The 27252-nt window shown below is 46.7% G+C and overlaps 1 protein-coding gene across 3 annotated transcripts in view; it reads right to left on the reverse strand.

Annotated features, from left to right (window-relative positions):
- Nucleotides 1-812: 812 nt before the first annotated feature.
- Nucleotides 813-27252, reverse strand: part of MFRP (membrane frizzled-related protein) — a 28347-nt gene continuing 1907 nt past the window's right edge. The window contains exons 3-14 of one of the 3 annotated variants that reach the window (XM_083714012.1): nt 20925-21075; nt 16423-16554; nt 15054-15218; nt 14299-14527; nt 13973-14103; nt 13191-13316; nt 11520-11596; nt 9763-9911; nt 8230-8360; nt 4426-4560; nt 3938-4065; nt 813-1834 (exon numbers count right to left, since the gene is read on the reverse strand). In XM_083714012.1, the coding sequence (XP_083570138.1) occupies nt 1610-1834; nt 3938-4065; nt 4426-4560; nt 8230-8360; nt 9763-9911; nt 11520-11596; nt 13191-13316; nt 13973-14103; nt 14299-14527; nt 15054-15218; nt 16423-16554; nt 20925-21075 (1779 nt within the window). In that variant the 3' untranslated portion in view covers nt 813-1609. The remainder of the gene's footprint in view (nt 1835-3937; nt 4066-4425; nt 4561-8229; nt 8361-9762; nt 9912-11519; nt 11597-13190; nt 13317-13972; nt 14104-14298; nt 14528-15053; nt 15219-16422; nt 16555-20924; nt 21076-27252) is intronic. The other 2 variants (XM_083714013.1, XM_083714014.1) reach the window with 2 other exon arrangements.

Raw genomic sequence — 27252 nt, forward strand, 5'->3', positions numbered from 1 at the left:
GTCCTGTCAATTATTGGGGGTGCTGGAGGGGCAAGCTAGAGTAATTCCATATCACCCGCAGGTCTGAAGCATCCGCTTTCAGCTACAAGGAACACTGGAAGCTCCCAGAAGTTTTCTCTGTGTTGTTTCAGTCACTCCTCAGCTGCTGTAATAGCTCAATCTCCAAATGAGGCAACTCTGAAGTCTTCATAATCTTTGCATAATCATTATTAAACCAGATGTATTCTGGAAAGAAATACTTTCAGCAGGGCTTTGCCTCAAGGGCTGGGCACATTTGACAATTACATGCAAGCACAGAAAACTCACAGGATGTGGTTTGGGATGGAGGATTCAGCTTCCTGAGAATGGCAGCTTTCATTAAACAACAGCAACAAGCGCCTAGTCCTTAAGATGTATAAAAGCCCACTGAAATCTCATAAGTCACGTGGGTGGCTGAATAAGATTTGCAATGTTCCAGGAACAGGAATTCAGGGCTCTACATGTCTCTGCCCACACCCGCTCATGATGAGCACAGACGGAATGCATTTTGCAAAATAAGGAAAAGTCTTGCTTGATTTGCATGGTTTATAGAGGATGCTAAATTCAGCTGTCTTTGACAAATAATTCTGAAGGGTGTTTTTTTAAAAAAATGTGCATGCACAGTTAACTCATGAGAGCAGGGCAGAGCTGAAATGGGAGATTAATGTAAAATCACAATCCATTAAACTACTATGTATAGTGTAATCCGATGCTGCGTTAACTGGAACAAGAAGATGTCCTTCTTTGCTGGTTATAATCAAGAATTATTAGGGTTGTCACTCAGAGAAAGGAACTTTTTGTGGATGAATTGTATGACTTTTAATCAGCGAATCAATCAACTTCATTGCAGGGGGTTGGACTACATGACCCCTGGGATCCTTTCCAATCCTAAAGTTCTATGATCTGAATGAATTTGCATTTTAACAACATAATCCTGGTAGGCAAATCTTCCTTCCTTCCTTCCTTCCTTCCTTCCTTCCTTCCTTCCTTCCTTCCTAGCACATGTGCTGCTGTAGGCATAACCTCACAGGAGGCTTTTGCTCCCATGTAAGAGAGAAGAAAGAACTCCCCTTCTAAGAATGGACTTGTCAGTATGTACAGTAAAAACCATTTACATTAATCTTTTCTTTTTTAAAAAAATGCCTTTTAAAACCAACCACAAAGACTTAAAAACAAACCAGCTAAATATTACAGCTCTAATTAGGATGGAAGCCCCCTGCAGCCTCTGATATATTATTATCCAAGTTATTTATATGGGCACCATCAAGGCGCACAGAACTTTACGAAGGGTACGAGGACAGGCCTCTGACCCAAAGTGCTTACAATCTAAAAACTCAACCCCAAACTGCAAATTGTCCTCCTGTTGCTCAGATTCCACCGATTCCTTGGAGAGACGTTCATCAGTGGATGGCCTACAAAGCATTGCAGCTCAGATCGCAAGGCCTTATGGTGGGGGGTTTCTTCTGATGGGGAACTTCTGCTCGGGAACTGGCGGCCTCCAAAGGGTCTCCCGCCTAGCTGGGCAATGAGAGGAGCGTTCAGCTACACGGCACGTGAAGTAGAGGTTGCGGACGGAGCGGGGCAGCCCCTCTTATGGCAGGAAGCACTCCAAAGGGTTGTTGGAATCTAGCAGGACGTTGCAGTTCAGGGGCCACGGGAGACCCAGAAGGCTGAGGGATTGCTGGCAGCTCTGCTCGGCTGCCAGGCACACGGAGCGGCACGGCTGCAGGATGCCCCCGTCTGGGGTGCACTTGGGTACGAAGAGGCTGCACAGGAGCAAGCGCAGAGATGGATAACAAGAGAAGTCCTTCAGCATCTGAAAAAGAACGAGCAATGGGCAGCAGGGAAAGGGACGTGTTAGGTGTTGGATTCTCTCACTACGCCTGGAAAAAAGTGAATGGTTTACTGCAGGCTTCCTCAAGCTCGGCCCTCCAGACGTTTTGAGACTACAATTCCCATAATCCCTGACCACTGGTCCTGCTAGCTAGGGATCAGGGGAGTTGTAGGCCAGAAACATCTGGAGGGCCGAGGTTGAGGAAGCCTGGTTTACTGTATAAATACTGCATTTGATAGCCCATCCCTGGAAATACCCCATGCAGAGATGGTGGTCTCTTGCTCTAGCTCAGTGGTTCCCAAAGGGGGCGCTGTGGGGCAGTGGAGCTGTAAATGCGCACCATAACATAGAGTTATGGAATTTGAAGTGGTCCCAAGTATCATCTTGCCCAACTCCCTGCAATGCAGGAATCTCAATATCACACGATCAAGTGGAATACTGTGTCCAGTTCTGGGCACCACTATTTAAGAAGGATGTTGACAAGCTGGAACGTGTGCAGAGGAGGGCGGCCATGATGATCAAGGGTCTGGAAACTAAGCCTTATGAGGAATGGCTAAAGGAGCTGGGTATGTTTAGCCTGGAAAAGAAGAGACTGAGAGGAGATATGATAGCCATCTTTAAATATCTTAAGGGCTGTCATGTGGAGGAGGGAGCAATGGCTTCATGTTTCAAGAAAGAAGATTCTGACTAAACATTCAGAAAAACTTTCTGACAATAAGAGCTGTTCAGCAGCGGAACAGACTCCCATGAGAGGTGGTGGACTTTCTTGAAGGTTTTTAGACAGAGGTTGGAGGAAGAGGAGGAGGAGTTTGGACCTTTAACTCCCCTTAAGGAGCCTCAAAGTGGCTAACAATCTCCTTTCCCTTCCTCCCCAACAACAAACACTTTGTGAGGTGTGTGAGACTTCAGAGAAGTGTGATTAGCCCAAGGTCACCCAGCAGCTGCATGTGGAGGAGCAGAGACGCGAACCCAGTTCCCCAGATTACGAGACTACAGCTCTTAACCACTACACCACACTGGCTGGCCACCTGTCATGGATGTTTTAGCTGAGATTCCTGCATTGCAGGGGGTTGGACTAGATGACTCTTGGGAACTCTAAGATTCTATGAATCTAAGTGCATTAATTTTGCTGAATCAAGAAAACTGAATAGTTTTAATTGGGCTTTGAATAAATGTCTAATTAATTGCTACTGCTTTGAATTTTTATTGTGTTATCTTCCTTAGTGGATTGTGCAAACTGCTGTTCTGAACAATATGTTATAGGGCAGGAGGCGCTGAGAATGAGTTTATAGGGTGGGGAAAGTCTGGGAACTACTTGCCCTAGCTGAAAAACGTCTGCAAAGTAAAACGCCAATGACGGGCGAAAGCAGGAGGGACAAATCTGAAGATCTGTGGGACCCCTTGTCACGTGGCCTGTCAGAGAGCTGCAATACAACCGCTGCTTCTCCAAAAATTCTTTCAGTTAGGTCTATTACTGAGACACCTCCTTGGCTAAGCACTCCTGAGGGTTGTTGTTAAGTGGATGCATTTAGTGCATTTGCGAATTTTCTCTTTTAACACATAGAAAATGGCTGTGCACTGTATGGATTATGGTTAAGTCAAACTTCTTTTCTAGAAAAAACAAAAAAAATTCCTTCCAGTAGCACCTTAAAGACCAACTAAGTTAGTTCTTGGTATGAGCTTTCGTGTGCATGCACACTTCTTCAGAATTCTTTTCTAGAATTGTTGCCTGAAGTTGTGATGTCATAGATTTATATATATATATTTAATAAAATGAGCAAAGGGGCAGAAAGGGAGTCATTTTCCTGGTTCTGGCTCCAGCTGACCTAGAACTAAGGATAGGCACTGGCCAACAGGCTTGGTGGGGGGCATTTTTCAGGGCTCCCACATGCCCAGGGATCAATCTATCAATTTTTCTAAAGTCGTGGGAGGCATGTTGTCGTGCTGGGTCAGATCTTTCTCTCCTGCTCCCCTCTCTGTGGCAAGGTGCTTTCTGTTGATGTTCCCTGCCTTCCCCCCAAGCCAAGGGTCCAGCCCCCCCAATCGCTCTCCCTCACTCCTTTCCCCACCTTCCTCCAGACTCACCATATAGTCTTCGAGATGCTCTTCTGCCTCTTGCTGATCCATAATGGTCAGCCAGATGTTGGGGAAAGAAGTGGTATTGTAACTGAGACCCAAACACATCTCCACCTCAATTGGCTCACAGGACGGCTCTGCAGGTAGAAGGAAAAGGTGCAGGTATATGCGTGTTTGTGTGGCAATGTTTCAGATTCAGCTCAGGTACATATTAGACAAAATTGCCTACAAAAATAGGTATATTGGGATAAATGTGCAAGGAAATGCTAACAATTTAATGTAAGGGTGTTTGTTTTAAAATTGCAAACCAATGCAGAAATCTAAAGTGCTGAACTTTAGGTTAGGGGAAATGAGAAACCGGGGGGCACCACAATGGGCAAATTTGCCCATTCTTATTTATGACTCAGTCTCACGTGACCGGGCAGCCCTTTTTCAACAACTGGTGCAGGACCTCAACTTTAGGAATCTTGTTTCACGAGGAAAGAATTGCCGCTTACCAAAAGATGCATAGGTGAGGCTGGTGCAGTTGAATTCGTCGCTCCCATCCGGGCAGTTGTGCCAGCCATCGCACACCAAAGCCTGAGACAGGCACTCGCCATTTCTGCAGGAGAAATCCAGTGGGCTGCATGTTTCTGGAGAGGGGTTGAGAAAGGCAAGAGAGAGGATAGCAGAAGTATTAGGTACCGTATTTTTTGCTCTATAAGACTCACTTTTTCCCTCCTAAAAAGTAAGGGGAAATGTGTGTGCGTCTTATGGAGCGAATGCAGGCTGCTCAGCTATCCCAGAAGCCAGAACAGCAAGAGGGAATGTTGCTTTCACTGTGCAGTGATCCCTCTTGCTGTTCTGGCTTCTGAGATTCAGAGTATTTTTTTTCTTGTTTTCCTCCTCCAAAAACTAGGTGCGTCTTGTGGTCTGGTGCGTCTTATAGAGGGAAAAATACGGTAGATGACACCCTGCTAAATGGCAGCGTCAGCCTTAAGGGATGGGGAACTTCTAAAGCAGCATGTGACTGCTTTAACACAAACTTATTTTAATTCACCTCTGCAAGGCTTACTTCCCCCCCTTAATCTACATGTCAACACAGATAGCATCTGTCAGGGGCTCAGGAGCAGAGGCACAGGGGAAAGAGGAAATGGAGAGCGAAGGGGAAGAATCGGAGGGCAGCGTAGGGGAATATGACAGTGGCCCGAGAGATTCCATGAGCCTCTCCAGCGAATCAGAAGATTCCCAGAAGGGGGCGCTGATGGCCAGGGCAAGGGGGGTCCCAGGGGGGACGCACCAGAAGCAAGGGGCCAGCGGGGACTCCCAAAGCAGCAGCGAGAGATCAGGGCCAGCTCCCCCACCAGAGCCTAGTGGGGGGGAAGAGTCCCATGCATCAGGGCCAGCGTCTCCTCCAGCGGGGAGAGAAGATGAGTCAGGGCTGACCACGCCTCTGTTGGAGAGTGAGGGAACGGAAGGGAGGTCAGGCCCAGCTAGCCCCCCCGAAGGGGGAAGCAGTGATAGGAGCAGTGTAACGGTCAGGAGGAAGGTTGCCGGCTGGGCGCGGGCGCCAAGTTCAAATGTACAGGCACGCGGCACAGCAGAAAGCCCGGATTGGGAACCAGGTCCTAAAGCCCGCCGGAGACAGGGGGAAGAATCAGGGGAGTCAGCGTCAGAAGAGTCCAGAAAGGACAAGACCCCAGCGGACAGGCGGACCCAGAGGAGGAAAGAGCAGAGGAAGAGGTGGAGCAGGGCTAGAGTCTTAAACTGGTGTCTGGGGGGAGGAGATTCAGACGGAGCTTCAGCGGTCTAGAGTTCAAGACGTAGAGCTGCGCGCCGCGGCTTTGAAATCGAAACTGAACTTCAATAAAGACTTTTGTATATAACAAGAACTGGCGTTGGTCCTTTGTGAGCTGGGACCTAGGGCAGCTCTGACAGCATCATTATATAGTTTTGTCACAAAATGGCCACTAAATCTGGGTAGGGGAGCCTGGAATTCTCAGTTGCTTTTCTTCTTTCAGAGAAACTGGAAAATTCTTCCAAAGCGTAAAGGGAATAATTTGGCCCACGAGAAGCACTTGGATGGTACTCTGTCCTGGAACTCCTCATCATTTGATGAGGAAGCAAGGAACTTGGGGTGGGGGGTGGGATTAGATTTTGTTTGTCTCTTAATGAGAAACTACCTGATTTGCACTTCCTGAAGCAATGCACAAAATGAAACACAGCTGTCCTGTGAAATTCACCCTTCTCCGAATCTTGCGATGCAATATATTAAAGGAAAGTGTTCATAAAAGACACGCCTTTATGAAGACAATTAATTGTATTAGGAAAAATTGCTTGCAAAAAATGTGCACATTAGTCAAAACTGCATCCAAAAATGCATTTATTTGGGGAAATACTGATAAATTTTCACGAGCTTTTTGTTCTTTTAGTGCATATTGCTGTGGAAATGTGTTGACTTTTGCATAAGATTATAAGAACGAGAAAGGGAGAGAAAGTGAAATGGACAGATTCATCCATGCCTAGTGTGTGCAGTTGTACAGTTTAGCAGTTCGCAAGTTTGGCCTGGAGATGTGAGTTTTCCTCTAATCACATGAGAACGAAAGCTTTGAGGTCAGTGGCATTCCTGCTTAGAGATTTCCCTCTCCCCTGGACGGAATTTTCCTGCTGTAAGGCTAAGTAGTAATTATGGAAAACAACAAACACACACAGAAAAACCCTAACTGCCAAAATGTATGTAATCCCAGGAGGATTAGAGTTTGAGAACAAACAAATGCAGTCCTTCCCAAGAGATGACCCGCCCGCCCCCGCCCCCAGATCCAGCACCATCAGTGCCACCTCGAGGCTTTTATGAATGAGGTCCCTCCTCAAAGCTCCATGACTGACGTGGCAGAAAGCAGGAGTTTTTCTGCTATTGGGGAAGTAGCTTCTTATGGGTGGCAGCTGGCCCCCTTCATAACCCTCTGCCTGAATATTCCTTCTTTCACCCCCCCCACACCTTGTTTTCATTTTAAGAAAAAGCATGCTTCTAGGCAGAAGAGCATGCAGAGGCAGGAGAGAAAATGTGTGGATAGCAGTGCAGTGCAGACTGGTCCCATTAGGGCAAATGGGAGATGACACTATCGGCCTCAATCTGACCTCAGCTAGCCCCTACCCTACGCTGGTGAGCCAGTGTGGTGTAGTGGTTCAGAGCGGTGGACTCGTAATCTGGTGAACCAGGTTCGCTTCCCCGCTCCTCCACATGCAGCTGCTGGGTGACCTTGGGCCAGTCACACTTCTCTGAAGTCTCTCAGCCCCACTAACCTCACAGAGTGTTTGTTGTGGGGGAGGAAGGGAAAGGAGATTGTTAGCCGCTTTGAGACTCCTTAGGGTAGTGATAAAGCGGGATATCAAATCCAAACTCTTCTTCTTCTTCTACCTGCCTGCCTTCTTACTTACAAGCAGTCCTGTCAACCTCCTCCTTAGTCTCAGCGCTGCCCTTGTGGAACTCAGCAGAGAGGAGGATAGAGACAAGACCAGAATGAGCTGGATCTGCCTGACATGGGCTCTGTCTCTTATCCATCATTGGCTCTGGCGCCACCCACTGTTGGCCTCCCTTATTGCAGCCCTACCAGTCACTGTGGAGACCAGACACTGTGACTTCTAACACTTCCTGTTAACAGAGACAGAAGGGAAGGCCAGCAGTCATTCGGGGAGAGGGATGACGTCCCACCCCCACTTATTCAACAGCAAGGAAAACATTTCCCGACCCTCCGCATGGATTTTCTCAGAGAAGAAGCCCACCCAACATGCTGATAAGGAGAGGAAGAGCAGGAGGTTAGGCCAGCATGCACATCTAAGGGTCAAGCTACCGTTCTTGATTTGAAAGATTCCAAAGTCCCTTTACTGCAAACAACTGTAATGTTACAGAAGAGTGCGCAAGCTTCTGGGTGCACCAGAATGCTTCATCAGACTGGATATCAAGGCTGGGACTGGTGGTTGAGGTAGGGGGGAAAACATGGCCTAGTTTTAAAACCACAATGTCTTTATAGTTCAACCTCCCCCTCCCCCCCCCCCAATTTAAGGAAGTTTGGCTGGAATCCCAGAGCTCTGGAAAAGTGTCTTCTCTTTATAATGGGAGGCAACAATTTTAAAAGGGGAGGGTGCCTCTGAGGATGGGCAGAGTGCTGCCCCTTTCTGAGGCCCACGTGGGGAGGGGGGAAGCTCCAGGAGCTAATGTGTAAGCAGGGGCTGGTGGTAAACAAATGTTGAAGAGAGAGCTGGCTGGCCCATTCTACCTCAGCTGGCGGTAGACAAAGGTGCCAGGAGCCACCATCACCTACTTTCCGTGGCGTTGTGGGCATGGTAAGTGGCAAAGAACCCGTTGTCAGCTATTCCTTCGTCCGCCACAAAGAGGACTGTCATGACGTGCTGTGAGGAGGTCAAGACAGGGGGCAAGTTAGAGCTGCAGAACCTGCAAAAAGAGGAAGGGGAAACTGACTTTTAACAAAGCACCCAATTCTAAATATGGGGACACACACACACACACACACACACACACCTGCTGTTGTTTGGGGTTGGTTATCTGGAGGCAAAGCAAGCACTGACTGAGCAGACAGACTATGGATGCCCAGCCAGAGAGAGAAGTCTGGCTTTGCACAAAGTGATGAATCACTCTGATTAAGGACCAGATCAGGATCAGAGGCTTTACAACTGGGGTCTGTAGTAAAATGTTGCGGCGTGAAATGCTCCTGCTCAGGGTTCCAAACATAACATGTTCTAGGGTACTCTATTCCATTCCCCTTCCACCTGGTTTTCCATTCCTGTCCATACTCAGCATTCTGTTCCCACTGAGCATGCTCAGTATTCTACAGGCTTGAGTGTGTTTTATTTTGGAGGGGTTCTCCTTTAATTTACTCTCACCCCTTTAAATTCATCACATCCTGCAAGTGTCCTGGAAAAACTGGGACATTCGCATGAGAGCTTGGTGGCCATTTTGGGTGCTGTGATATCACACAATTTCACACACAGATATTGGCCAGAAAAAATGCCTTTATTGGGGCTATGGTCTCAATGTGGCATCTTTTGGTCTCTGTGATCAAGCACGGATCACATGACTTGGTGTGGAAGCACAGATGGGAAGATGTGCATCCCAGTCTGGGGACTCAACGTCCTGGAGGGTTATATATGGCAATTCTGCGCACCTTGGGGTTTCCTCCGAAAGACCTGATCACCCGCTCTTGAGAGCAGACGGTGCCATTGGGACTACAAAAGGATCAACACTCAGAAAATGAGTTTGCTATTTGCATATAGGATAGAGCAAGGAAGACCTGATTGGTCCCTTTGTGTCACCTGAGTGCTGCCACACTGGTTACTGTGCTAGTGGTTTCTGGATTGCAGCATAGACCTAGGCCAGAGGCTCCCTCTTCTGGTGAAAACCTTCCATTGAAATGTGAATACATTATTCACAGTGGACAGGGAAAGGCATTGTGGGGAAAGCAGAGAGGAAAAAGGCATTTCTCCCTCAGTCAAAATGTTAGAACCTATGGAATTCTGATGAAGTCAAAGGTTGGAAGACTCAGGACAGGCAGATGGAAGGACTTCCTCACATGGTGCAGGGCTAAATCACAGAATTCACGGTGACAAGATGTAGTGATGGCCATCAATCTGGATGGCTTTAAAAGAGGACTTCTCATCTGGTTGACCATGGAAATAGGACACTGGATTGGACTGGCCCCCTTTGGCCCGATTCTGCAGTCAGGCTCTCCATATATTTTCATGAAACTTCTGGGAATTGTTGGGTTCTGACCATGGTAACAGTTTGAATTCGCTACCGTTACTGGGAGGTGAGTGGGTGGGATGAAAGACCACCATACCTGCCCATGACGCTGGTTGCTCCCATCCCAGCGCTGTCGTACACCTCCACAAAGTCATAGTTGCACTCCTCCTGGGACTCGAGGCTGAAGTTGTGGAAATGCAAGTCCACCACATGGCCCATGGGCACTGAGATATGCCAGAGGCAGAGCTGGAAGAGAAAGGCAGGTCTGGGAGGTCTACTGTACATGATAGGGGAGCTCCTAGCATGGCTCAGCATGGAGCTGGACTATGGAGGGTTTCTTTCTTCTCAGATTTCAGGTTCCTAGGAAGCCATCTTATTCTGAGTCGGACCATTGGACCATTTAGCTCAGTATTGTCTGCTCTGGCTGGCAGCAGCTCTCCTGAGACATCTCCTGCCTTCTCAGAGACATGCAGGAAACTGCCTTATCCCAAGCTCAGTGTTGTCTGCAATGATTGGAAGCTGCTCTCCAGGGTTTCAGGCAGGGAGTTCTCTCCCAGACCTTCCTGGGGATACTGGGGAGACCACCAATGGCTGGGGCTCATTGATTCTGGTGGGGCAGGTGACAGAGTCTGTGAGAGGCACAGACAACTAGTCTCTAGTTCTGCCTCCATCCTCCCCGCTGCTGACTTTCAAAACTGAAGCCATTGATCAGTGAGGAAGATGGGGAGCTCATCCCATCAACTTTGCTATAAGACCAGCTATATCAGGCTCCTCCTGCCGCTAAACTGTGACAGCAGGTCATTACAGAGCAACCAGAATCAGTGCTTGAGTTTTAGTTTTTCTTGTTCCTTTCTCTTGTGTGTGATGTTTTGTTTTGTTTTAAGATTGTAAGCTTGCAAGAAGACTGTCTTGCTTTAATAGGTTGCTTATAAGCCACTCTAGGTGTGCCTTTGGCTAAAGAATGGGGCACAAATGCTCTGAATAAAATAAAACAAAAAATAAACAAACAGTGAGACCAAATAGGATGAAGCTGATAGTCCATGCTGTCCACTGGGCTGGAAGTAAGAAAGAAGACAGGCATATATATATGGGGGTTCATAAGGAGCAGGCTGAGGTTGTTATGACAATGTCCCATTTGCTCCAATGGACAAACTTCCATTGCTGGGGGCTGAACCTACCGGGGAACTTCTACATGCAAGGGTGAAGCTCTGCTAATGAGCTACAGTCCTTTCCCCCAAGCACAAATTTAGGTTCTGGAACTTTGCTACATTTTGAACTTGTGTGCAAACGTCGTTCCAGCCCAAGGGCTGGGCAGAGATCCTTTTACATGTGACTCTTCCCCTCTCAGCAATGCAATAAGCCTCTAACAATACAGAGGTGGAGAATCTTAACATTCCCATGCAAGCATTCATCCAGGAGCTACATTCTGCCACTAGGGTGGGCCAAAGCTTTTAATGTTTGATGCATTATGGTGTTTTGATATTTTGTTGGAAGCCGCCCAGAGTGGCTGGGGAAGCCCAGCCAGATGGGCGGGGTATAAATAATAAATTATTATTCTATTATAAAGCCACATTTACACATCCATCCCATTCACATGGCCACATTAATTATTAGAGGATTGCAGGGTCTGAACTACCATGTGTGCTCTACTGAAAATTTCTCAAAAGTCCCACAGTTGCAGCGGCTTTCCAAGAACTGACACTGGACTGCTTCAGATTCTGCCATTTATTAGGGCATTGCATTGCTGCAAGGTAAAAGCATCACTGCCCAGCTCTGTTGGGGGCATGCAAGGTAGTGTGGGGCAAGATGCGTCCCCCTGCTCTGGTCCACAATACATCTCAAGTCGCCACTCACCTGCAGATGTGGGTATGGCTGTGGGTAATTTGGGGAGAATAATTGCCCTTCCATGCTGGTGAGGGTCCCTCCACAACCTGTAAGGAAACACACATATTGTGGTGATGGATGGGCTTGCATTATTGGCACGAGAGAGAAGGATATCCAAGTGATTTTTCCCTCTGAACACTCTCTCTCTCTCTCTCTCTCTCTCTCTCTCTCTCTCTCCTTCTCTCCCCCCCTCCCTTTCTCTTTTCCTATTGTACTTTCCTTCTTCTCACAATGAGAGGCAAATTCTTTGCAACTCCCATAGCTATTTTAGATGAAAAACAGGACAGCGGTCCTACACTCTTAATAGTTGTGCAGCGATACTGCTGAACTAATAATAATAATAATAATAATAATAATAATAATAATAATAATAATTTATTTATACCCCGCCCATCTGGCTGAGTCTCCCCAGCCACTCTGGGAGGCTCCCAGTCAAGTGTTAAAAACAATACAGCATTAAATATTAAAAACTTCCCTAAACAGAGCTGTCTTCAGATGTCTTTTAAAGATAGGATAGCTGCTTATTTCCTTCACATCTGAAGGGAGGGTGTTCCACAGGGTGGGCGCCACTACCGAGAAGGCCCTCTGTCTGGTTCCCTGTAACCTCACTTCTTGCAATGAGGGAACCGCCAGAAGGCCCTCAGCGCTGGATCTCAGTGTCCGGGTTGAATGATGGGGGTGGAGACGCTCCTTCAGGTATACAGGACCGATGCCGTTTAGGGCTTTAAAGGTCAGCACCAACACTTTGAATTGTGCTCGGAAACATACTGGGAGCCAATGCAGATCTCTCAGGACCGGTGTTATGTGGTCCCGGCGGCCACACCCAGTCACCAGTCTAGCTGCCGCATTCTGGATTAATTGCAGTTTCTGGGTCACCTTCAAAGGTAGTCCTACATAGAGTGCATTGCAGTAGTCCAAGCGGGAGATAGCTCCTCATTTCCAGCATGTCCACTCAGATTCCAGTAACAGATTTGGGAAGCTGGCCAAACTACTTCACATAGAAGCCCCCTCCCCAGATCTATTATGAAACAGACAGTGCTAAGCCCACCCCCCCCCCCGGTCTGAACTACTCTTTTAGAGAAGTATCATATCACTTTAAACAGCCGTCATGCCTTCCCCAAGAGAATCCCGAGAACTGTAGTATGGTAAGAGTGCTGAGAGTTAAGCAACCCCCTATTTCCCTTGCAGAGCTACCATTTCCAAAGTGGTTTAACAGTCAAACGCTCTTCTGAAGGAATTCTGGAAATGGTAGCTCTGAAAGGGTTAGAATTAGTTGGAATGCCCTCTCAGTAATGGAAGCAGTGGGGTAGATAGAGCACCACCTCTTGTACTTCCGCTGCCTGAGGTGTCCTGGGTGGGCCGGCTCTGGTTGGAGATTAGCCCTGGGGACAATCCCATGCATTTGCCTGAGAGGTGCAAATTAGGTCAGTTCCAGTAAAAACTTGGACCAGAATGAAGGGAAATTCTGGATGTTCTTAACTGCTCCACCCATAGAAAGGGAAGCTCACAATTTGGTTTGGAGCTCATTCCTCTTATATTGGCATTTGCCTCCCCTTTGCAATGCCTTCCCACCAATAATTCTTCTGCCACTGCCCTACAGCAACATTGGGGGTCAGCTGTGTTGGCTGTTTCAGACTGTACCTTTGTGCTTTGTGCTACAGTTGGCTTCATCTCTCTTGTCATGGCAGTCATGATAACCGTCACACACGTAGGCCGAGTGGAGGCAGAGCCCCTGGTCACAGAGAAACTCATCCCAGGAACAGTTCTCTGGAACAGACAAACACCCCCGGAGCACAAGAAGCTAAGGATTCCAACTGGCTTGAGACTTGTTTTGGAACTGGTCAAAAGCGCCATGGCTTCTCCCATCTCCTTGAAATGAATGAACCTAACTTAGGTTAGGTTCATCACACTGAAATGAACAATCCTAATTTAGTCTTCTCCATTAGCTTCAATGGGTCTAGGTAAAGGTAAAGGGACCCCTGACCATTAGGTCCAGTCGTGACCGACTCTGGGGTTGCGGCGCTCATCTCGCTTTATCAGCCAAGGGAGCCGGCGTACAGCTTCCGGGTCATGTGGCCAGCATGACTAAGCCGCTTCTGGTGAACTAGAGCAGTGCATGGAAACACCGTTTACCTTCCCGCTAGAGCAGTACCTATTCATCTACTTGCACTTTGACGTGCTTTCGAACTGCTAAGTTCGCAGGAGCTGGGACCGAACAACGGGAGCTCACCCTGTCGTGGGGATTTGAACCCCCAACCTTCTAATCGGCAAGTCAATGGGTCTAGCAACCAAGTAATAATACATTCCCCAAATCACCAGCACTACCCAGTACTTGGAATAAAATGTTTGGAAGGATCTCTTTCGACCCCCTAAGAGAATTTCTCTCTGCCCCCGCCACCTCCACACCACCTGGATTCACTTACTTTCACTGGGCAGAACGGCCCGATACCAGGCAGTGAAGCCCGAGGGAGCAATGTTGTCATCTGAGACAAAGATGACCTGAAGCTGGCTGGAGTTGGTGTTGATCGTTGCCGGTGCCACGGAGCCACAGTACCTGCAAAAGCCACCTGTTTAAAAAGGGAGCCAAGGGAAAAATAGCTAGCGCTTTCCCATGGCCCCCTGGGAGGGAAAAGGGGTGGGAATGGTCAGAGGATATATCCTGCCCTTCCTCCCAAAGGACAGAGCAGCAAAACAGTGCAATTAAAAATAAAGTCAATTTGAAATAAACCATAGGACGATGGCACTTTACCTGGTACTCCCATCCCACAACGAGGAAGCGTCCTGCTCCTTGAATATCTCCAGCCGGTCGTACAGGCATGAGGCAGAACTCTCAATGTCTAGCTCCTCCACCTTCAGCTGGATCGCCATCCCTGCCGTCACCCGGATGTGCCACTTGCACAAGATGTTTGGGGGGTAGGGGGCTGGGTAGTTGGGGGAGCTGAAGGTGCCCTTGGGGCCAAGCAAGATCCCTCCACATACTGTATGTGGGGAAAACAACAACGATAACACTGTTAAGTTATGGGTGAACATATCTGGTGACACAGCGGTTCTTCAAACAGCTCTTGTTTATTCACAGACCCAGAACTGAACTGAACTGAAGGGTTCAGCCAACCTGCTTATATAGAGCTCCACTACAACGCAACAGTAACAACTTTCTGTATCTATCCAATCACTGAACGTCACTTTCAATTCCTTATTTGCATATGTGGACCTGAGTGAAAACTATCTACAGTATCCCCCTGCTGGCCCAGGGTGAGAACTTCAGTACACGACAGACACGTCGAGTGGATTTACAGCAGGAATGGGTAATCCTTTGCAGGCTGAGAGCCACATTCTCTTCTGGGCAACTTTCCAGGGGCCACTTGTCAGGGGTCGGTAACAGAGTTTCAACTCTGTGACTGTTCATTGTACCAAATGGAAAGCAGGCATCCCCCACACAATGGGTAGGGCTCATGCTTCTAAAGGCGGGCAGGGAAACAACTCTGGCATCAGCTGTCTACTCACGAGGTGCTGGCATTGTGGTAACAGGCGACTCTCCTCCCAGGGATAGCGTCCCTGTGGGCTGGGGGCTTGGCGAGGTCCTGGTGATGGGAGTTGAGGTAGCGGTGATGGTGTGGGCATGAGAAGCCCCGAGCGAGGGTTTGACGGGATGGTGGGACTTCAGCTCTGCTGCCATAGAAAGAGAATTTACAAGGGATGAGAAGAGCTGCAATGGGAAAGGAGGTTTGCCTCTCCACCCTCAAACAGAGTTAGGAAGCTGCTTTATTCAGAACCAGACCTTTGGCCCATCTACAGTGGACCAAAAGTACATTCAAAGCACATCCAACATGCATTTGAAGCACATTGCTTCCCCTCCAAAGAACCCAGGGAACCGTGGTTTGTTAAAGATGCTGAGAACTGCAGCTCTGTAAGGGGGAAAACTACACTTCACTGGGGGGCGGGGAGCAGTGTGAGTCATTATATCCCTGTCCAATCACTGAGGACTTCAGGAGAGCCACCATGGCCCAGCCTGTGCTATAAATTTAAAGTGGTATTATACCACTTGGAACAACCACAGCGTCCCCTAGATAATCCTGGGAACTGTGGTTTGTTATGGGTGCTGAGAGTTGGACAAGAGACCCACAACATGGCTCAGACACACAGCTTATATCCAATGTTGTGGGCCTACTTTTATGAACCTCCTTTCCAGCTGGGCTCAAAGAGGCCCCCCTCCCCGTTGAATCTACAGTGCTTACTGAAGACTTCCTTAAAAACCCCAGAAGGCATTTTAACTGAATTTCATAGTTGTTTTTTTTTAATTTTAAATTTTTATTGGAAATTTTACTTACAACATAACATAAACCCCCCACCCCAAATACAGAAATCCACCCTCATAAAACGTGAACGTAACATACAATAAGCATAACATACAACAATACAAACAACCAAATAAAAGACTTCCTTTATCCTGTATCTGGCTATTTAAGTTATAATTAGTAAAATCTTAATAATCATTCACAAACAGCTTATAAGAAGTAAATAAGGAGGCCAGATACTGAATTTCATAGTTTTAAATGATTTTCATCTTGCACTGAGTCCTTGTACACGACTACTGCAACTAAACAGGATGTAAATTGCGAAGACAAATGCAGTAACTAACGAACGAACGAAAGAAAGAAAGAAAGAAAGAAAGAAAGAAAGAAAGAAAGAAAACATCTGGAGGGCACCTTGTTGACTATCCCTGCTTCTGTTAGATCTTCCAGCTCTGCCTTAAAAGGTGGTGGTGGGGGGTTGGTTGGTTGGTTAGGGCAGAAAGAAGTACTTTTTGGGGAAAGCAGGAGGGGCCCACCCCCTCTGGAGGAATTCTGGACAGGTCTTGGTGCCTGGAACTTACGGGAGGCGATGATGATGCCCACCAATAAGGCCAGGAGGAGGAGAAGCACCGTGCTGAGAATGGCCACGCAGAGCCAGGAGAACTTGCAGTCTGGCTTGAACTTCCTGCTTGCCATGTCCCGGACCTGTTGGGCTGCAGGCACAGGAGTGGAGAGTCACAGTCATGGCACAGAAACCTCCCAGCATCCCCTCCTGTACCACCACCACCACCACACTACCCTGCAACAGGAACATAGGAAGTTGCCTTAGACAAGTGACGCTATTTGGCTAGCTAGCTAGTTAGCTAGCTTGTTTGTTTGTTCATTTATTTATTTAAGATATATATATATATATATATATATATATATATATATATATGCTTTCGTAGATTTTCACGGGTACAGGAATGCAGGTTTTGGTGTCCTCGGGTGTCTTCCCGTGTAAAAGTTGGGGTGTCTAGGCGACGTTTCGACGAGGTCTCACTCGTCATCTTCAGGCTGGTGCTTTCGGCTTCTTGTTACTGGAACAGAGCGGGATCTCAATGTTTGAGTTCCTATAAATACTGTAGAGGGGGTGTGGTGTCTAGCCTCCAATGTTCTGGGCAGAGAGGAAGTTCCCAGGCTAGTGTGCCTTTTCTTCTTTTGTTCCTTAATTACTTGAGAGATACCTTGAGTGATTTCTTGAGTGATATCCTGAGTACCACTTAGGTGGGTCATTAGGTGTGGATTAGTTGCTAAAGTCTTTGTGTCTTGACCTCTTGAACTTTGTGAAGAGTTTTCCTGAGAAGATGGCTGTATTGCACTTAGTTGTGCTTTGGCTTGGCTTCGTGTATAGGGGCGAGCTGTGGTTTTGTGGCTTGTGTCAGCCAGATCTGTGTAGGGATTGCAGGGGGGTGCAGCATCCGGAGGTGCCACCATGGATTGGCTACTGGATGGTGTCAGTAATTCATCTGTGGAGAGGGTCTGGGTTTGGGTCTGGTGTGGTTGATTGGTGTTGGCGTTCTGTGTGCCTCTGGATCTGGTGTCAGTTTTTGTGGGGAGGGCTAATTTCCAGATGTCTGGCAAGCGGGATGTGTCGTCACGCTTGTTCATGTTGTGAGGGTGTTTCTCTATCTCGATGGCTTCCATGATTATTCTCTTGTGGTGATGTTCCGTGTTAAAGAGCAATTTGGAATCTGCAAAATTAATTTTGTGTCCTGTTTCTTTCATGTGTTGGAAAAGAGAGGAAGTTTTTTCTTCTTTTTTGACGGCATTCTTGTGTTCTGCGATACGTGCATTTATTCGTCTGTTTGTTTGTCCAATGTACGTGGCTGGGCAGACTTTGCAGGGTATTTCATAGATCCCTTGGTTTTCCAACTGGATTTTATCCTTGGGGTTTCTGAGGATATTGGCTATTTTTTGGTTGGTGCAAAAGGCTGTTTTGATATTGTGTTTATGGAGGATTTTGCTAATTTTATCTGTAGTGCCCTTGATATAAGGAAGGAGGGCCATGCCATTGTTTTCTTCTGTGTCTTGGTTTTTGGGGGGTGTTTCCTTTTGGATTAGCTTCGTAATCCTGTTTTGCTGGTATCCATTGGCAATTAACACATTTGAGAGATTCTGTAACTCAGTTGTCAAGTGGTCTTTGTCAGCCAGGCGTTTGGTTCTGGAGATGAGAGTCTTGGCTACGGAGTTTATTTGTGCAGGGTGGTGGTGTGATTGTGCATGTAAGTAGCGGTTGGTGTGTGTTTTTTTCTGGTAGATAGTGTGTCCTAGGGAGCCATCAGGTTTTTTGTAGATTAGGACGTCAAGGAAGGGAAGTTGGTTGTTGGCTTCTATTTCCATAGTGAATTGTATTTTGGGGTGTAAGTTGTTGAGATGTGTGAGGAAGCTATCCAGTTTTTCCTTCCCGTGTGGCCAAATTACAAAGGTGTCGTCAACATATCTGAGCCAAAGTTTGGGTTTGTGTTCTGACTTGTCTAAAGCATTGGTTTCAAAGTGTTCCATGTACAGGTTTGCGATGACCGGTGAGAGGGGTGATCCCATAGGTGCTCCTTCTATCTGTTTGTATCTTTGTCCATTGTGGATGAAGTACGTGTTGGAACAAAAGAAGAAAAGGCACACTAGCCTGGGAACTTCCTCTCTGCCCAGAACATTGGAGGCTAGACACCACACCCCCTCTACAGTATTTATAGGAACTCAAACATTGAGATCCCGCTCTGTTCCAGTAACAAGAAGCCGAAAGCACCAGCCTGAAGATGACGAGTGAGACCTCGTCGAAACGTCGCCTAGACACCCCAACTTTTACACGGGAAGACACCCGAGGACACCAAAACCTGCATATATATATATATATATATATATATATAAAATAAATAATGTCATCTGGTGGATGCAATGCAATGAATATATATATTCATTGCATTGCACCCACCAGATGACATTGCATCCACCAGATGTCAAAGAGAAAAATAACTACCAAACTTTTAGAAGACATCTGAAGGCAGCCCTGTTTAGGGAAGCTTTTAATGTTTAATAGGTTATTGTATTTTAGTGTTTTGTTGGAAGCTGCCCAGAGTGGCTGGGGGGGGGGGGACCCAGCCAGATGGGCAGGGCATAAATAATAAATTATTATTCTATTATTATTACTATGAATGCAATGCACCCAAGGCAGTTTGCAGTTTTAAAAAGTGGCAAGATGCTAAATGGTAGTGGTGGGTGAGGAGCAGGCAACCGTTCTGACTGGATCAGTCCCTGATGTTACCTATGACTGCATCCTGCAAACGCTTCTTCTGTAGCTTTGTGCTGCCATCTGCCTTATTGCAGGGCAGATTTGAGGCTAAACCATACCCGGAACGAGTCTGCCCCTGCGGCTTGATGGAGGTAGAAACTGTCTTCCATGCCTTACTACGCTGCCGTTTCTAGGAGGATAAACACTCGGTATATATTACCCCCGCTATGCAAAAATCTCCAAATGAATCTGAACTTCAATGACTAAAATCCCTGGTAGAGGACAAGGATCCTGATATCGCATTACGGGTAGCCAAATTCTGTGTGTTTTCCATAAAACTTAGGGGACAAGCTGTACTATCAAAATGATTAAGGCCTTAAATGATAATTTTAGGTTATATTTTAGTGATGAAGTTTTAATTTATATATATATTTTAACTGTTGCTATATCTGTATTGTCCCTGTTATACCTAATTGCAAATTCAAATGTATCCCTATCATGTTTTATGACATCCTTGATATTGTATGTGGGCTGGAACTGGTCTGTGACCGAAATAATAAATTCATTCTTCTGTAGCTTAGCAGCACTGCTTGCTACTCTTGGTTGGCAGTTTCTCCATCACTGACTGTCTCCTGGGAATCTCCCTTGCCCTCAGGCTACATCCTTCATTGTCCCTGCCTTGCACCCTCCTCAAGTGTTTCTGTCTGGCTGGAATGTGTCCTTGAACTCTGAAGGTGATTCTTGCTTGCTTTGATGCTGGAGGATGTAAAGGTAAAGGTAAAGGGAACCCTGACCATTAGGCCCAGTCGTGACCGACTCTGGGGTTGTGCGCTCATCTCGCTCTATAGGCCGAGGGAGCCAGCGTTCAGCTTCCGGGTCATATGGCCAGCATGACGAAGCCGCTTCTGGCGAACCAGAGCAGCACACGGAAACGCCGTTTACCTTCCTGCCAGAGTGGTACTTATTTATCTACTTGCACATGACATGCTTTCGAACTGCTAGGTTGGCAGGAGCAGGGACCGAGCAACGGGAGCTCACCCCGCCACGGGGATTCGAACTGCTGACCTTCTGATCGGCAAGTCCTAGGCTCTGTGGTTTAAACCACAGCGCCACCCGTGTCCCGTGTAGGATGTAAGGTAAAGGTAAAGGTACCCCTGCCCGTACGGGCCAGTCTTGACAGACTCTGGGGTTGTGCGCCCATCTCACTCAAGAGGCCAGGGGCCAGCGCTGTCCGGAGACACTTCCGGGTCACGTGGCCAGCGTGACATCGCTGCTCTGGTGAGCCAGAGCCGCACACGGAAACGCCGTTTACCTTCCCGCTGGTAAGCGGTCCCTATTTATCTACTTGCACCCAGGGGTGCTTTCGAACTGCTAGGTTGGCAGGCGCTGGGACCGAGCAACGGGAGCGCACCCCGCAGCGGGGATTCGAACCACTGACCTTTCGATCGGCAAGCCCTAGGCGCTGAGGCTTTAACCCGCAGCGCCACCCGCGTCCCCGTGTAGGATGTAGAGGATTGCTAATCTACAGCACAAAGGTAAAATTCACACCTGAGCCTCTAGTCCTTCCAGCTATTAGCATGTAGCCTCTGAAAGTTTGCCCAGAAGGGACTGTGCACCCTCCCCCGGTTGAAAAAAATAATCCTCTACCCCTGGCCTATGGCTCAAAAGGCTCCCCAAACACCTTTGCCCAGAAAGGATTCCCCCCACTGGACTACTTGTTCTTTTTCACTCATGCTAACACCCTCAAACACAAATCTGCCTAGTGGGGCCCTGCCAATGTCTTCACCCGGTCCCTCCTTCCCCAGTTGGTGATACCAAAGCCGTTGGCGGAGAGTTTGGTGCTGTTTCTGTTCTCAACGTCCGGCTGACTCTGGGCTGGTGCCTCGCCGTCTTCCTCAAACACGGGGTTGGAGAATTCTGTTAGCAAGAACCGCGGCAAAGGTGGAGCCAGGGGGCTGGCATTTTCCTGGGGGAAACCAAGCACCAGTGAGATGTACATATATATTGCTGCAAGCTACACCCCAATCTGCAAGCGGAGGGAGAGAAAAGGATGACGTCCTTCCTTCTTGCCTTCTTCTAAGATCCCAATAATGATCAGATGCCCCCATCTAATTTTTAAAAAACAAACAAACACCTGCACAGTTAAAAGCAAAGACAAAGACATCATCTCCAACTTGGCCCTCAATTGTTTTTCTTCTACCTGCATTCACCTAAGATACCTCTAGTAGTGAGCGGTAGAGCAAAGAAGAACAATAAGATGATTTTGTGAGGCCTAGATTACACAGCGCCTTACTTAGGAACATAGAAAGATGCCTGTACTTTTGAGTGAGACCACTGGCCCATTGAATTCAGTCTACTGTGAGTGGCAGTGCCTCTCTGCTGTTTCATGCAGGTGTTTTTTCCAGTCCTACCTGGAGGCATTGAGGATGGCATCTAAGACCTTTTGCATGCTCTACCACTGAGCTGCCGCAGGGGATGGGGCCCCCTCATCTTCACTATGCCAGCTTCTTTAACATGGTATAGAAGAAGAGTTTGGATTTGATATCCCGCTTTATCACTACTCGAAGGAGTCTCAAAGCGGCCAACAATCTCCTTTCTCCTCCTCCTCCACAACAAACACTCTGTGAGGTAAGTGGGGCTGAGAGACTTCAGAGAAGTGTGACAGGCCCAAGGTCACCCAGCACCTGCATGTGGAGGAGCGGAGACGCGAACCCGGTTCACCAGATTACGAGTCCACCTCTCTTAACCACTACACCACACTGGCTCTCATAGCCCAAGGGTGAGCTGACTTATATGATCCAGGTGTTTCAAGGCTGTGTTTGTGGTGGGGCTTAATACTGTAAACCAGCCTTTCTCAACCTGTGGGTACCCAGATGTTGTTGAACTACAACTCCCATCACCCCTAGTTAGCAAGGCCAGAGCTCAGGGATGATGGGAGTTGTAGTCCAACAACATCTGGGGACCCACAGGTTGAGAACCACTGCAACACAGTTTATGCAGGTATCACAAACAGGATGTTGACAACAGGTTTTTCCATTTATCAGATCTCCCCTGGAGAGGGTAAATCTGGATTAAATTGGGGCCAGAATAGAGGCTGACATTTTGATGCCAAATGTGTTGTGCAGGTACTGCAAAAATAAAAATAAAATAAAAATGGCATAGGTGAGGAGCATCTTTTCCATAATAAACACCTGTCTGAAAGGCCCTCTATACTGTTTTGGCTCTAGAATCCAGCTATATGTCTGCATACTTAAAACACACACTTCTCCCTTTCCCAAGAATTTTGGGGAAAGCAGTTTTTAAGGCTATTGGGTGGCAGACAGATGAATATGCTCTGCCACTGTCATATTAAAATGCCTGTCTTAATTTCAATCAGTTCAGATCCTCTGCTGCAGCCCTCTGGTTGCATTATAAGTGACCCCTCATTGGTAATAAAAGTCTTTGTCCTTCAACCCATCAATGTCTGTGGTGCTGGACTTCTATTCAAACCTTGTGAAGGTTATTTCCGGTGGTCCAGGATAGCTAGATTTGCATCAGCCCCTGCTTTTCTGGCTTTGGTCAAAATTATCTTAGCTATTATTGATCGCTGATTCAGCTTTCACCTTGCTCTGGGCATAGGCAGGTGAAGATGTCAGATGATCAAATTCCCACTGCTTTTGGAATGCCCTGAAACGTTCCAAGACAAATTGGGGTCCATTCCCAAAAATCTTTGGACTCAACATCCATAGGTCTTGGCATCATCCAGATTGCTTCTACTTTTGCTGGGTCCGCTTTCTGACCCTCTGCTGTCAACAGGTGGCCAATAAAAGGCTCTTCCTTTAGTCCTAACCTGACTTTATCAGGGTTTGGTTTCATATTTCTATCTCTGCACCTCTCCAAAAAACATGCTTAACTTTTTTGTCATGATTTTTGTTGCTGCCTTTCTACTATCTCCTTATCCCACAATTAGTATGTCATCAGCAATTATTTTCAGGCTCCTGATTCAGTCGACACAGAAAGAGTTCAGGGGCGAAGTTGATGCCCATTGGCATTCACAGCCAACGATATATGCCAAAAGGAGTTGCCAAAGTGGTCAGATAGCTTGACTCTGTGTCAAGCTCTACGGGCCAGAATCCATTTTTTACATCAAACACCGATAAAACCTTGGCTCGGGATAGGTCACATACTGCAGCATCAATGGCTGATGGCGGGTAATGGCTGTGATTTAGGGGTCTGTTCAAAGGTTTAGGATTGATACAAATGCACAGCTTTCTTGAGGGTTTCCAGATAATAACTAGGCTGCTGATCCATGCCTTATGTACATCAAATTGAGGCTACTCCTCCATGGTCACTATTTGGGTGGGGGCTATGGCTTAGGGTGGGTGGGGAAGCCAGGGTCTACTGAGGCTGGGTCCTGGGTGCAGCTGGCATTTACAGCCAGGGAATAGGCTAGAGGGAATAAGTTTTCCCTCTGGTCCACTCCACCATACCACGCCCCCAGACTCACCTACGATTGGCTGCAACCGGGGGCGAGCCCCAGCAGCCAACACAGCCGGTGGAGGAGGAAGTGATGTCCTCTCTTGGCCACACTGAAGTCAGAAAAGGCCACCAGACACTGACACGGCTGTGCTGGACTGCAGCCACTGCTCCTCTCCAGCTGTCATTAAGTGGTCCTTATGCTTGTCTTTCTCTCTCTCCAAGGCAAGATCCCGATAGAATTCAAACTGTTCTCTCCAGCACCTCCATGCCTGGGCTAGATTAAATGCAGTGAAATTCAGTGGTGCTGGAGGTTTCAGGCTTCTCCCCATGATCTAAAAATCCTTGCTTTTTTCTGTTTAATTTCTTTGCTGCTTCAACTGGGTTCTATTTCTAAACCGCTGCCATCATGTTTCAATTGGCGTTGATTATTGTTAAGGATCAGGCAGGAGTATTACAAAACAAAGAACTTTATTTAAATAAGCTTTCTTTAATTCCAAACTCTCTCTGAGCCTCCTGCTCAATGCTGAATCACTGTCTCACTGAGTTTCTCGCCCGACTGCTGTCCTAATCCTCTTAATTAGTTCCACGTACATTGATAATGACAGCAGTAGAAGACCCTGGTTGGATCACACCAAAGCCCAGCTAGTCCAAGATCTTTGGTGAAAATCCTGGCATTAGGTAGCCATTGGCCACTGTCTGACTTCAGCTGATGTAGTAGACAGAATGTCAAACTCAGATCAGGGCAGATCTGGGTTCGAATTCTTACTCAGCTATGTATCGTACTGGCAGCATATCCTTGTTTATGTGTCCTTGGGGTTCAGGCCCACTGAGTTCAATGGGACTTACTCCCAGGAAATTTGCACTTAGGCTTGCAACCTGGGTGACTTTGGGATGGTTATTCCTACTTCATAGGGTTGTTGTGCTGCTAAAACAGGGCAAAGGGAGAAACTAGACACCCTTGATCTCTATGGAGGAAGGGCAGAGCAATTTTGTTTTAAAAAAATTGTAACTAAGAGTAAAGCAGCTGTAAATACTTAAACAAAAATGCGGCTCTGAGCATTTTTCTGTGTCTGATGTAAAACCAAAGTATAGCTCAGAATTTCCCTCCCAAAGTTTGGAATCTCTGGTTACAAAGCAAGCCAGTCTGGCCTTGTGAATAGAATACAGTGGTACCTCGGGTTACATATGCTTCAGGTTACATACTTCGCTACCCCAGAAATAGTACCTCGGGTTAAGAACTTTGCATCAGGATTAGAACAGAAATCGTGCTCCGGCGGTGTGGCAGCAGCAGGAGGCCCCATTAGCTAAAGTGGTGCTTCAGGTTAAGAACAGTTTCAAGTTAAGAACAGACCTCTGGAACGAATTAAGTACTTAACCTGAGGTACCACTGTACAGTTGGAGTGTGTTGATCATAAACTACACCTCCATCTCACTTGCTCTTCTTTGCTGGCAGATGTTCTTCAAACCGAGGGATTGTGGCTTTCATCAGGGAAGGAACGCACTGGATCCCTTCCTGCATACTTTCACAATGTGATAATTGGGTTTATTTTGGGGAATCAGAATGAGAGCAAGCAAGCGCTTTTACATAAGCCTAGCCCATAAGGAATAATAATGATGCTATATCAGCTATATCCACAGGCACAATCCCCTCCAACCAGTAACAGCACTTGTACGTCAGATTTCTGAGTTGTTCAAAGAACTAAGCCTCCATGATCTCAGTGGTCCTTACAACCGCTTTGCAAGGAAGGTCAGTATTGGCACAATCATGTCACAGGTCGGGGGGGGGGATGGGACTGAGGCTGCGAAACCATGAACTGAGGTATAAACTAGGCTCTTTCCAGTCCACTTTTAGGAGCTATGCTAGTCTGGCATATGCTAGTGGGTACATCAGCCTACTTGTGTGCATAATAGGAATGGGTGATTCTGTCAATTTAATCTTATCTTGGTTTCTCATTTATCCAATCTTAAATTCAGCTCTTCACATTTCCACATCAGTTGGCAATATATATATATATATATATATATATATATATATATATATATGCACACACACACACACACCGTATATATAGAAAAGTCCTTATGAAAGTTAATCAGCATTTCAGTGCAAATTTCTTCTAATATATATAAATTTTTGCATGCAGTTTTGCTTAATATACACATTTATGCAGAACAATCTTAACACAATGCATTTTTGTATGTTAATTTCATAAATATATGCATTTCTATGCACACTTTACTCCAATATATGTCTTTTTGTATGCATTACTTGGCTGGAGAACTGTACTGCAAAATTCGGAGAAGTACGAATTTCAAAGGATGACTGTGTTTCAGTTGTGCATTAGGCAGGCTTGTTTTAAATGCAAACTGAATCAAATTTATCCCTATCCCTAAGTATAATGCAATGAGTAATGTCCTCGCTCCAATAAATTGTTATGATCCCACTGAATTCCAAAAGGCTTTAAACTCCCTTTAAATTGCCTTCCCCACAACTCCTGAGAATGCATAATTAGGAAATTTATTTGTTAATTAATTCACAGTATCTATATACTGCTTGATTGTAACCAATCCTCAAAACAGTTTACAAAAAAACACTAAAATTGTCAGAGAAAAGAAGTCAAAAACAACTACTTAAAATATCCAAACAATAATTAAAATCAAGTTATGAGCTACAAACCAGATTAAAGCATGTGCCAACATTCTATGCATCTGGACAGGCTTGCTTAAACAAAAAAATGGTTTTAGTAGGTTCCCAAAGGCATACAGTGAAGGCGCCTGCCTGATGTCAATAGGCAGGGAGTTCCAAAGTGTGGGCGCTGCCCCAATAGAAGACTGATTTCTTAACCAATGCAGAATGAGCATCACAAGGCACCTGTAACAGAACCAGCTACGCAGATCAAAGTGTTCAAGTAAACTGATCCCAAGCTGTTAAGGTGAGTCATAAGAGCATAGGAGTCCCTGTTAGACCAGACCAATGGCCTATCTAGTCCAAAATCCTGTTTTCTGGAGTGTCCAACCAGATATTTCTGGGAAGCCCAGTGTGGGAAGGCTGAGTGGGAAACCAGAGCCCACTTCCTACTATTATTTCCCAGCAACTGGAGCGCAGTCTTCCAAATATCTTTAACCTATTTCCTCTAATATTTCACAGACCTAAATAGGGATGTACTTGTTAACTTCCCAATTCACTTGCAACTAGACCATTTTGTACCCTGGACTTACTGGTTTCATGCCCCTCACCCTTTATATCAGAGTTCCCCAAACTTGGGTCTCCAGCTGTTTTTGGACTACAATTCCCATCATCCCTGGCCACTGGTCCTGCTAGCTAGGGATGATGGGAGTTGTAGTCCAGCAACAGTTGGAAAACCAGGTTTGGGAAACCCTGCTTTAGATAGTCAGGTGTGTTACTTCAGCTGGGAAATACACATTTAACATGTATCTTTTCCCGCCACTTCCCACATTCATGTTTCACATCTGCAGGGTTAGCCAATGTGGTGCCCTCCAGATATTGTTGGACCTCCATTTCCATCCGTACAGCCAGCAGGGCCATTGATCGGGGTAATGGGAGATGTCACGCAACAGTATCTGCAGCCATCGTGTTGGTTATCCCTGTGTTAGAGAAACACACACACACACCCTCCAACAAGCAAGAGTTTGCCAACCCTGATACTGATAATTAAAAATACAC

The sequence above is a fragment of the Podarcis gaigeae genome (assembly GCF_964106915.1).
Source record: "Podarcis gaigeae genome assembly, chromosome: 15".
Lineage (NCBI taxonomy): Eukaryota > Metazoa > Chordata > Lepidosauria > Squamata > Lacertidae > Podarcis > Podarcis gaigeae.